This window comes from Labrus bergylta, chromosome 3, assembly GCF_963930695.1.
Source record: "Labrus bergylta chromosome 3, fLabBer1.1, whole genome shotgun sequence".
In the NCBI taxonomy this organism is placed as follows: Eukaryota; Metazoa; Chordata; class Actinopteri; order Labriformes; family Labridae; genus Labrus; species Labrus bergylta.
In genome coordinates this window covers 16,129,250-16,142,170 of record NC_089197.1, presented here as the reverse complement: position 1 = coordinate 16,142,170, position 12,921 = coordinate 16,129,250, and the positions used below count along the sequence as shown (strand labels likewise).

At 41.2% G+C, this 12,921-nt stretch overlaps 1 protein-coding gene across 4 annotated transcripts in view; it reads left to right on the top strand.

Annotated features, from left to right (window-relative positions):
• The window catches only part of tanc1a (tetratricopeptide repeat, ankyrin repeat and coiled-coil containing 1a), a 36,080-nt gene that overhangs the window by 3,382 nt on the left and 19,777 nt on the right, over window positions 1-12,921 (top strand). For 3 of the 4 annotated variants that reach the window (XM_065952829.1, XM_020637884.2, XM_065952831.1), the window contains exons 4-8: window positions 904-996; window positions 2,549-2,679; window positions 4,789-5,089; window positions 5,807-6,079; window positions 12,526-12,642. In XM_065952829.1, coding sequence (XP_065808901.1) covers window positions 904-996; window positions 2,549-2,679; window positions 4,789-5,089; window positions 5,807-6,079; window positions 12,526-12,642 — 915 coding nt within the window. Of the gene's footprint in view, window positions 1-903; window positions 997-1,861; window positions 1,893-2,548; window positions 2,680-4,788; window positions 5,090-5,806; window positions 6,080-12,525; window positions 12,643-12,921 lie in introns of those variants that run through there. The other variant, XM_065952830.1, reaches the window with a different exon arrangement.

The window sequence follows — 12,921 nt, the reverse complement described above, 5'->3', positions numbered from 1 at the left end:
TTGTAACTGAACTAATACAGTAAGTGTGTGTTGTATGGTTATTAATGGGAAATAAGTTATTCAATAATGTAAAACATGAAAATGATCTGGGACATTTCCAGTCAAGTTAAATCTTATAGTTGAAGGTTGTTTAGCAACCACCAGTTTATGATTGCTAGGTGGGGGTCTTCAACTTGGAAAAGCACTAGGTGGCAGTGTCCTGTAGCAGGAAGAGCCATTCAGAAAACGATGCTGTTACATTTCATTGCATGCAGCGCTGCCTTGTTTCCCCTGACTACACCGAACCATAAAATAAAACTACATCAAGTATACCAAAAATACATGCTATCAAGGCATTCTTACATTTGGTGGTTGTGCAAAAAAGCACACATCCAGCTGTATGTCAGACTGCACAGCAGGATTCAAACATCAAATAACCTTGAGTGCAGAATCAGTGTTCTCAAACATTTCATCCTTGTTAATGATATCCTGTACTAAAGATTCTGCGCTCGCAAGAAGCCTCAGATGTTGTTGCATAAATTGAGACACACCCACATGCATCAATATGAGTGCACCGCTGTCCCTGCCATCTCACACAAACACACACACACACACACACACATACACACAGACATTAGCAGTGTTAATATATTATAGATAAACGCCCACGGTACAGTGAATATTGTTCTGTTTGCATGCGTAACTCGCACTCTGAACATACTGCTTTATACTCAGGGGACACAATTCAAATTCTGCACCAGAGATCTCATCTGGGGAGGCTTAATCTCACACTCTCTCTCTCTCTCTCTCTGTCTCTCTCTCTCTCACTTTCTTTCATATCCCTCCTTATCTCCACCCTCAATCCCTCCCACCCTGCCTGCTCTCCCCCTCCCTCTCCCTTCTCCCTCTCTGCTGTGGCCGAAGGACGGGTAAGGAAGCCGGAGTATGTGGATGGCTCTTCCAATGCGAGAGAACCTCTTGTCTTTGCCTCGTGCCGTGGCAAGGCAGACCACAGAGGTGAGAATGGGAGCGTGTGGGCGTGTGTTGAGCATCATGTCTGTTTTTCCAGGTATTGATCAGGCGGGCTGAATGAGAATGAATGTGGTAGAGGTGAGGGGGAGAATGACTGATGAGATACAGGGAAAAGTGAGCGTGTGGTTGTGTTTTAATAACATCTGAAAGAAGCTTTGCATTAAGTTTTTGTCTTTCAGGTATCCGTATAGAGATAGTGATGTCTGTGTTATCCTCAGTGTGTCATTGAAAGAGGGTTTGTGTTATCACAGTTTGTCCTGAGTCTTTCCCCTGATTTGCCTGTGTGTTGTTCCCACAGTTCAGGTTTGATTAATTAAAGGAAACATGGTGTGAATATTTACATCTCCAGCAGCTTTCCTTGTGTTTTTGACCAAAGGGCTACCCTTAGGCTTAACAGATTTATATGAGGCTTCTTCAATCCTGGTTGCCAGGCACCTCTCAGCTTCCCGTTTCCAATAGCAACTGCTAGGTGGTTTGATGAATAGTACTGGACATTCAGTATGTCCTCATGTTACTCCAGATTGGATCACAGTGCTCTGCCTACTAAATGCAAAGTTTTCTCTCCTCCCCCTCTTGCAAATACACATCCACCCCGTCTACCCACCGACTCTTCACATTCTTTTTTTTTCAATCTGAAGTGAAAAGTTATTAAAGGCTAGAGCTGGAGCGCTTTATGGAACAATTATTACCGAGCTTCCCTCTCAAAGTGGACCTTGATCCTCTCAAAGCTCAAGTTTAAATACACTTGGGTTAAACGCAACATGAAGTGATGCGGTTTCTTTTCAAAAAGAGAGCGTGAGCCAGCAAGACAGAAAAAAAAATCTGTGGAGGGAGTGCTAGATGAATGTGATATCTAAACGCAAAGATGCTTGTGAGGAGGGGTGAGCTGTTCCTGCTATCCATGATGTGCTGTCATCTTGTTGATATGCCTACTCATTATTCATGTTCCTCAGTTGATAGCTGTACATAGGTAAGGTGTGAGAACAGAGGAATGTATTTGCGCTTGCGATGTAAAAGCTGTTAGAAGCCTTACTCTGCAGATATGTGCATGGACCTTTAGAGGAGCTGGGGTTGAGGGGTCAAAGCATCAGGGAGCCTTAAAGAGTGATAAATGAATGCAGCACATGGCCAGTGTCAGCCAATCTCTCCAGGAGAAACAACGTAGGCAGAGCTGAGGCACTCCTTCACACTGTTCCACAGTTGACACGAAGCTCATTGAAATTCACAGCCCGTCTTTAACCGAGAGCACCTGGCAGGCGTGTGCGCAGGCAAACTCACAACCTCACACAACCTCTTGCTGCTGCCTCAACCAGGGACTGGAAAGCCACAGTCTGTGCATCCGTAATCAGGGCAGCTGGGGCTGTGCTGACCTGTGGATGCACACATTTTCCTGCAGTCCGCTTGCTGCTTGCTGGGTGGGAACGTCAGGAGCGGTCTGAGCCGAAACGAGAGCATCAGTTTGACGACGGTCTCATCTGGCCGTCCGGGTTTCCATTTGCTTGTTAATGCATGTATCCTGATTGTGTGTGTCTTACAGACCTCCACGTGGAGCCCCATTCGGGCTCCTCCCTTTCTACCCAGGAACTGATGACCAGACTATGCTTCTTATTGGGAGAAGCAACGCCTGGCACTGCTAGCTCTCCTATGGAGGACAGGAGGGAAAAGAAGGTAGGGCAGCGTATTGATTTACTGGCCCTTTGCTGTCTTATAAAAATGTGATGGATGGTTTACAACCTTCAACCTTCTTCTTTTACGCCAAACAGTGACACCATAAACTTAATTTGTTCTAAAAGCATTTAGACATTAGGATTAGTTGATAGTTTTATTACAATGTCGTAATGTGAAATGAAAGTATGCATTTCATACGCTGTTTGATAAATGCACTCAAATCCTATTTGGAAAAATGGATCAATATCTTGAAGCATCATTATTTGTGCTGCTGTGCTTCTCCAGTCCTGTGTTTTTTTAAACTCTATCTAAGCTTACACTATCTGTATTACAGTTATTGGATGTGCTTATGTCTCTCCATCTCTATGTCGTTGTGTTGCTCAGCCTTGGCCCATTTTCTCAGCCTCATTCCACCACCTGAGCTCCAGATTCACTCAGTTTCGCAGCGATAGCGCGGCTCATATGAGGAATGTGGGTTGTCCTGGCTAAGATAGATGAGGCTCTGGTATAAAGGGAATAACAGTGAGCTGCTTCAACTCTGCTGCCTGGTCTGCTACAGTATCTATCTGCCTTGCAGAAACGTTGCATCAGTAATGAGGAGACCTAAGAGGCACGTGAACAAAACTACAAGGATAAGAATAAAAGTAAAAGCTTGCCTTGTTTTCCTCGAAAAAGATCTCCACATATTAATCAATATTCTGTTAAAAGGTTTACTCTCCTCTGAACATTTCACACAGATCCTTTACTGCTGCTTTTTTAAATAAGTGCCGATGACAGCAATTTTGGCAGTGAGCTCAAATATTTTTAAAGATCAGTGAAAATAAATCATATTTAGGAGACAAGTTTAAACACTTACATTAATATTGCTATAACATATAACTAAGAAGAAACTAATACAGAATATCACAAGATAACCATAAACTTCAACATCACATAACACTAGGAATCCCTTTTTACAGTTCAAACTAAAATATGATATAATAAGCTCTATAATAAAATACTTATTGCAGTGGTACTAAAGGTTCAAATATACAGTATATTGTGTGGATGTACTCATTATTCTACATTATGTAATGTTAATATTTTCTTTATTTTTGAAAAAATGATTTTATAGACTCATTTCCATTTCAAGTAGAAGGTACTCCTCAGATAGAGCCGTGATGGCTGTTTGAAAATGATCTTCTTTTTTTTCCATCTGACTGGCTCTCTTTGTACTCTCCTCCACCCATGATGACTTATTGTGCTCAGAATCCGTTTGTATTTTTGCTTTGCTGTAGAGCATTCCTTGCTGTTGCTATGCAAAAGGAACTGAAGCACAAATTCTAATGCAGTAACATGAACTGCAGTGGTACTTTTACCAAATATCAGATACTGAGAACTTACAATGTTACAATTCACTTAGAAGACACTTTTATGCAAAGCGACGTACATCAGAGAGTAAGTACAACACTAATCCAGTCATACACCGCCACCCAAGCAGCGGGAGCAATGCAGAGTTAAGTGTCTTGCCCAAGGACACGTCGGACCCAGCTAGGGATCAAACCCTCGACCTTTCGGTTGAAAGGTGATGACTCTACCAACTGAGCCACAGCCGCCCCACAACTTGCATAATATATTTTGGTAGGTGTGTAATTTAGACTGGTACGCTCATTTGCCATTCTAATACTGGGTTGATTGGGTTGTTCATATTTAAACTGCCTGGCTCCTTTGATTAAAGTTCACATTAAATTGTTGTCATTGCCCGGTGACAAACAGAAAAATGTGTTTGTATTGGTTACGTTGAACCATAGATGATGTCTGCAGCGAGTTTCAAACACAGTGAGCAGTTATTATGAAAAATGGGGGAAAATGAGAGCCAGCATGAAAATCACTAGAATTATCCTTTCATTTCCTATCTGTGTGCACACACAAACACACTCAGTCACATGACAAAGGCAAACGTTATCATGCACACTGGTGTACTGATTATTTTTCGGAATTAACTACTGTTCAAAACAAAGAAATATTACATGCAGTAGATAAAATGTCTCACTTCATATCATAACTATATGTCCCTTTAACCTCCTTGGTATTATGTATCAATGTATGTTTCTGCTCTCTCTTCCTCAGTGTGATTCCTCCGCTCAGGGGGGGAGTCCAAGCTCCACTCTGACCTGCAGCACTGCCTCCCCCTGCTCAGAGAGCCCCTCTTCCACCCTGAGCCACAGTGCAGGGGGCCAGCCTCTGTACCAGCCCTTACCGTTACCTTCACCGCACTGCAGCTCCAACACCAGCCCCAGTGGAACGCTCTCCCACCCTGTGCCCAGCCCCGCCCCTGGTTCTGCTCCTGGATTCATCACCGGGAACAGCCCTGGGCTTCCTTCTCATAGCCCGACCTCCACCCTGGAGAGCAAAGACAGTGGAATCATAGGTGAGAGTTGTTGCTTTGTATCTGCTGGAAATCCTGGGCATGTTACAAATGATTTAAATCCACGTTGTAGAGTTTCAGATTTGTTTTTTCTGCTAGATGAAGCATGTCCAAAACAAAAGCCTAGCCATGCATCCACTAGAAAAAAGAAACTAAACTGCCTATTTAATTCTGTATGGAATCGGCTGCCTTATCAGAAATCCCAAATATGACTGATGTCTCTATAGTGATACATCGTGATAGAAAGTTGGATGCAACATCAATTAGTTGTAAGTCCTTGTGTACCATTACCCCACAGCTAGTTTCTCTTTGTCGCCTGTGCCACTTGAGCCTTGAGGCTTCAGCTCCCTCCTGTCAAAACTGGGACACTGCTGTCTTTGTTGCTTATGGGTCTGATTCTCTTAAAATAGGACACTTTTTTCTCTCTAAATAGAGATTGTATTTATAGTTAAATACAAAAGGGCAAAGAGCACATCAAATACAGTAAAGCTGGTTGATTGATGAGTTTGGTGTGTTTGGCTGGAAAAACAGCTTGTTGTATTTTATAGCTCATTAAGTCATTTTTTTTTTAAGTTGAAGGCAATAATTATTTTGGATTAATTTCAAGTGATGAGAAAATGCAAGTGAGCAGTTGCCTACCATATGTTCTCCTTTAGAAGTATGATTTAGTTTTCAGCTCTTGGCTGCCTACGTCACCCATATTTTCTTTGTGCATCTCAGCAACCATCACTAGTTCCTCTGAGAATGAGGAGCGCAGTGCCTCCTGTGAGGTCCAGACCAAGGATGAAGGCTTGGACGGCATGGTGGAACATGCAAGCAAAGACCGCCACCCCGGGCTAACAAGGGACACTCTGACCGCCAAACAAAATGAGGCCTTACCTAGGACTGACATCATGGAGCCCAGGACTCCCCCGGCTCCGAAAAGACCCCTCCCACAGCACCATATACACAGCACCTCCTCCCTTGTGATGCCCCGACCAAATTCTGTGGCAGGTATGTACACCTTTTGTGTTCACCTGTTATTCCAAGGCTATATATGAATCTGGAGACCAATTTGTGTGTTCCTTCTTCTAGTGTAGCATTTCTGAGATTGCAACTCGGTGTCTACTGCTGACTGGGACAAAAGAAACAGAAAGTTGGATTGAAGACATAGACTTATGCCCCCAGTTACTGGTGAAGATTCTTTAATCAGGCGATATTAAAAGTGTTTACATTTGACTTTATAGACACTGGTTACAACGACAATCACGTTCCATAATGGAGAAATAGACTTGACCATCTACTGTACCAAATATTTGTGATGAAGTACCGTGTAATGCAACGTTATTCTCTTTCATAGTATTTGTTTCTATGTCTCACTATGGGATACACCCCTCACATATATTCACAGAAGCTCTATACCACTACGCCAGCCCTGAGTGGCTGGCAGCCGTGACGTCACCGTCAGGTCCCCCTCTCTGTATTTAACCCTGATGCAGCAACACTCATCATTCAATTCTATTAACTAGTTAACTTAATCAATTAATTGCTGAATTTAATCATCAACGACTCGTTGCAATGAAAAATATGTTTTTATAGATATTAGTTTAAGCACATACTTTCTTCTTTTTTTTTGCTAACTGCTCTGCAATAATTACATGCAGCACTTATTTGATTATACTAGCTACCAGTAGAGGCGATATATATGCAAAATGATTTCATTTATCCCCTGCAAATGAACAACTAATTGCCATGTCGCAGAAATGACTGTAATGTTTTCTGATTGATAATATAATAATTTTAACATTTTTGATCCACCTCTAGAGAATGTCTTAGTACTCTGTGCAGCCAGTGAATCCTGTGTCCTGTCTCATACAGATGGACCCCTTTGTTCAGTAAAGGCCTGTGAATTGTGCAGTCAGTTTACTACCTAAGTAAAAGTTTGACTGTTTGAGACGAGGTCTTGTCAATGTCCTTTACATCTTTGTCAAAAACAAAGTAAGAGTAAAAGAAGATGGTTCACTTATTAGGATTAATTGCATTCAAGTGTGCAGCTGCTGTAGGGAAACACTATCTCATTAATGGTGCCTTCCTGTAATGTCCAGTATGTGTCTTTAGGAACAACTTAACATTGAGTAATATGCTTGATGATTAGAGTTTGATGAAGGATGGATACAACCCTCATAGCTGGCTATTTTACTAACTATCCTTAGCATAAGAACTTGAAACACGGGGAGTCAGCAAGCCCGGCTCCCTCTAAAGGATGAAAAATCGGCGTACCGGCTCCTCTAAAGCTCACTAATGAACTCCTTATTACTCCTGGAGTTTTATCGTCACCTCCAGGTTGTCAGACATGCAGGAAGTCACTGCTCTCTGCCAGGAAGTATAACCATACAAAACCCCCAAAGAATCACAGCGTGTTGCTTTTTACAATTCCTTTTTTTTTGTACCATTAAAAATCAAACAAGACACAATGTGCTCATTATTTAGCTAGTGATAGTGTTGCTAAGCTTCCATTATTTTGTATATGAAGTGCGTTAATGAGAGTATGAATGTGACAGATGTGACTTGTGTGTTTTAAATAGACTAGAATATTGACTGAATGACAAACTGATTGAATTGATTGTTAACTCCTCTGTTCATCTGACGCAGAGACGGGATAATATATAAGATCTCTATGTGAGGCAAAAATAAACTTCATTGCACCGTGTGTTGGTGCTCTACTTACCACCAAAGCTGTATCCACACAGTGAGCAGTACCAGTTAAATGTCCTGGGAGGCCTCCAGTTGTCATAAAAATACCCCCTCCCTCCCTCCCTCCCTCCCTTTTCCAGTCACGATCTTTGCTAGTGCACAACGCTCTTTTTCTTCCCTTAGATGTCAGTTCATTTGTGGTTGAAGCAAAGGGAAAGATTCCCTAAGGAGTGGATTCACAGTAACGCCTGCCAGTTTCTTCTGTCAGCTGGTGCTTTCATTTAGGCACTCTTGATGAAATTCAGAATAAAGATGAGGCGGGCCACGTAGTATCTAGCCACAAAAATTGGACTCCACAATCATGAAACATTAGAGAGAGTGATGGGACTGTATGTATACGTATTATCATAAACATTAAAAGACTAGAGCTAAAAATACACCTAATTATTCCCAGATGGTAAAGTTGTTATATTGTCTAAGTAGAAGCGAGAATTAAAAGATGCACTGCACATATTTACACAAAGACAATCTTATACATTGTATGAAGTAGGAATACAAAAGAGGCTCTTCTAGACAGTTTGTAAAGTCAGGTTTCCTGCGTTAATGCCTCTCTAGTGGGCCGAGACAGAGGCCATTTTTTGCAGGAAGCTTTGTACTGTAGGATAGCTGTCAGAAGAAGGAGTTTTCTCTCTCTTTGAGAACAATTCAGACACTGAAGAAGTGTAGGGCGGCATCAACATTGGATGTGATGATAACGGTTGTCTGTTTTTCTGATATGTAAATCTGTGAGGGGTTCACTAGGGGTCCTAAGAATGCTGCCGTAGCAGCCTGTTAAAGGTCTCATTATGTGAAAGGTCACTGCCACTGTAAGGGCACTAGAGCATCCCGTTTTTGGATAATGTTATGTTGCAAATGTTTTTTTCCGCAGTGCAGGGACCATCTGTAGATTCAGTTCAAAAGAGGTAGATACTGTACCTTTTGAAATATACACTTGCTCCCTTTTAGGATATAGAATGAGAAGATCTATATAAGTCTTAAATGAAAGGCCAGCAGACAGTGAGCTTAGCATAAGGACTAAAGACTGGAGACATGGGGGAAATAGTTAGCCTGGCTCTGTCCAAAGGTAACAGAATCGGTTTACAAGCACTTAGAAGCTTGATCCAAAGGCGACTGGGATTGGTTGAAGATCTTCAAGATCAAGAGCTTCAAGATCTTCAACCAAGTCCAGTTTCCTTTGGATCGAGCTTCGAATTACCATGACTTGGACGACTGAGAACCTACACAGACTGCTCACAAGCACATTTAAAGTTTTTAAATGAACACGTAATGTATTATTATTTTTTTTTATCAGTTTGTCAAATGTTTTAGTGTAAGAGCAGCAGGTTAGCTTTCTACTGGGGTTGTTTGACTATAATTTGAAAATGACTGGTGTAGAACTCAACCTTGAAACCACAACTTGTTTCTCTTTACACTCTGGTTTTTGGTGCGGACTACACAAACAGTATAATTTATACAAGGGAGCTAGTCAAACTGTTCTTGGTCCCCTCGGAAGGAGTCGGACTTGTTTGTGTTTTTGCTGTTTTTTTTGCCTTTGTGCAGAGCTAAGCTAGCCTGATGTTAGCTATAGCATATGGCGAGACCTTACAGTGCTCTTGATCTTCTAATTACTGTAACTTTCTGGTAATGAGCAATATTTGTAAATCATAATCTAGATTATGTGAGAGGGGTTGTGTGGAATCTAAAGGGTTTGGGGGCAGATGTTATCATGGTTGTCGCCGCCATGGTCAAGTCCATCTTTGACTTTTAAAGAAATTAAGTATCAGCAGTCGATGGTTTGCCAGGAGTTGAGGGGTGAGCTGTCCAAGTGTCCCTGTGTAAAACCGGCCGGGGGGAAAAAACATGTTTTTTGACTCTACCACTGTCTACTTGAGCCACTCATCCATTTGGCCTGGCTGTCTTTAGCCAGCAGTTCTTCTCATCCCACTCCACACCTCCTTCACACTGTTTTCGCTGCAGACTGTTCTTCATTCTCTCACTGTGGTGTTCTTTCAATCGTCAATCCTCCACTTCAGCTCTTGCTTGACAATCACTGAAATTTCATCCCTTGTCCCCCCAGTCCCAAAGGCCCTCTTCTCCCTGTTGAAAGGGGTTTTCTTGTGCTCACTGTTCCAGACTTCATTATTTGCTGGTCCTGAATCTATTTTCTTTGAGCCTAATTGGGATGTTCATGCTGTGATTGATTTGTCTTGCATCAGAGACACACTCATTGCCCACTGGGTGATCCACAGAGAAGGTTGCATGATCTCTTTGTGGCCCTGTAAATTATTACATTGCCTCAGTAGCCTTCCCCCCACACTCTCACTCTCACTCTGCTGCTGCTGTAGGGTGATGGACACATGCTGGGATTCTACATGTGTCAGAATCTGATCTGATCAAGCGCTGGAGGGATGGTTGAACTCGATGAATCCTTATCATTTGCTGAAGGAAGTTCAGTGTGTCTTTTTTCTGAAAAAGAGTGAATAATATTCCAATATATATTTTAATAAACCTGTGTAGTAGGTTAAGAGAGTATACCATCTGCATGCAGACTGATTTGGTGATTTATCAAAACAAAAATGCTTAAAGATATTACAGGCCAGCATCTTTAAGCTTGACCGTAATTCGTACTTTAGAGCTTTAAGCCCATAACAGTTCAGCGACGTTGTGAAGCTCAGTCAGATGCTCTGAGATTAACGTTGTCTGCATTTGACATTGACAAGGCGTGATTAAAGGTAGGCTGTGTCAGTTCATCATCCGTCTGTTTACTGTATATTTCTCCTTCAAGACTGGTCGTCTTACTATGATTTATAGATAAGTGCAACGTGACTCAGACCTTTTTTTTTTTTCATCCCACTCTGAAGGGATTAGTGGCAGCAGTAATGCCAGATTTTCAGATTTAGAAAAAGGATTTTTTTTTTTTATGTTACAACGGGTGAATGAAATTGACCAATTTCTGACTCATCGCAGAAAGAAAGAAAAGTTTTTGTGTGTATGGTACTCGTTCTAATGTTTCCATTCTATTCATCTAGATGAATCTTTTCAGACTTAAAATGCCAATAAGAGCCGAACAAATTAGAAAACCTGTGTCATTACAACCTCAGACGTCCAAACAATAAGAAACACTCATGGAAGCAGTCACTGTAATCTAGTTAGCTGCTCCTCTGCCTGGAACCACCTGAATGAGACTCCTCTTCATTAACACAGAAAAAGAGAACCAGAGAACTAAAACCTTATTAAAAAAGAGTTTTTATCATTGATTCCTAAGACAAGATAAGCATTTATCCAAGAATAACAGTTTACTCTACAAACCTTAATCTGAGGAGAAGTCCTTGTAAATTACAATAAGTAAAGAAAAATCCAACTTTCCCAGACTTTCAGATATGACGTAATGTTTCAGGGGAGTAAATCATTTCTATTTTTGAACATTTTATTTTCGTCACTGTTTTGTCTCCCAGGTAAATCCTGGCAGTGATTTAAAAAAAAAGAGGAAAACGGCCAAAGCAACAACAAGACATTACATTTGATGAAAGTCAAATGAAATGAAGAGCAATTAATTAGCCTCGACTCAAATTCTCACTTTGTAGTTTTGTTGAAACTACTTTACTTCACTTGTTATGTATTAAGACGGCTTTTTCTGTTTGGAGTCTGTTTGCTGTAAGAGTGTAGCACTGCAAGATGCAGATAAATGTCTCTAATCATTTGTCCACAAAAACGTTACAATCACTTCATAATGCAGTGCAATCAAATACAAAACCAGCAGAAAGTAAAGTCTCTGACAAAACAAAAGAGTTGGATCCACACTCTCTGACACAGTGTCAACAACGATACAAATTTGCAAAAATATGATGGTCTATGGATGGTCTATAGATTGTATTTCACTGCACAAAGCCCTATGTTTGATGTTAGTGTGTTTTCCTGCATACTGGTGGGTGCCAGTGGTCTAGTGGTTAGTTTGTGCGCCCCATGTACAGAGGCTGCAGCCCTAAAGCGAGCAGCCTCTGTCCACTGTCCTCTCACTATGATAAAGGCATAAAAAGAAGCCCCCAAAACAAATCTTAATAAACAAACTACATTATTGATTTTTTAAATTTAAGAACCAGCTGATTAAAAATAAGTTCTGTCTTTATTTTTTGCTATAGCCTCATCTTTTTCTTCTAAATGTCTTGAAAATGCAGAAAGTAAGCTTGGCTGACCTGTAAACTCTCCAGTGTGAGTGGGTGGATAGATAGGCCGACGTGGGAGTAAACAACTCTTTCTTTCTGTTTCTTGACCTTCTGTCCGACATGTTCTTCATTGTATTTATCATTTTGGTTTTTCTTTTGTGGCTCGTTTGGTCATTAGAATTGTGTGTGTAATCCTGCAACGCACATTAATGCATTACAGTTGGCGATGTGTTTCTAGTGATTATCACGAATTGGGTGCCCTGGTGTGTGAGACGCTATGAAACATTTGGTAATTTCAGACTCTTGTTAGTTTGAGATTACAGAGCTGTGAGATGAGTTTTCTTTCCTCCCTCTTCTTCTCAAGGTCGATGAACATTTATCTTTGAGTGCAACAACTGTTTGTGTCCTGCGTCTCCATGGAGACAATAATTGACTCAAGCAGTGAATTTGACACTTGTGTGGTGCATGTGTATCTTTGCACATTTCCTGCATCTCTCTCACACCCTCAATCCATTCCTAACACACTGTTGTTGCTTCTTTTTCCTTTTTTCTTTTTTTTTACAGCAACCAGCTCCACTCGCCTGGAGGATTTGGGTTTTCTGGAGACCCAAAGGGCCGCTGGACACAGGAGCTCTGTTCGTAAACACAACACAGCTGGACGCACAATTGATGACTCCAAAGGTATTTTGTGGCCTTAACTTAGGGGGAAGTCGGTGTTTAAATGTAGATTTTACGAAACATTGTATAATGCACCTCCGACATCACTGCTTAATTATATAATACCATACCATACCATACTATATGGTACCATACGACACCAAAGAATACTATATATATATATATATATATATATATATGATGGACTTTATTGTCCCCTTAGCAAAATTTGTCTTGATTCAAAGGGCTGCTCACATTTAGCTGCCTCCTCAGAGTGTAAACATTGATCCCTTCTCATATCCT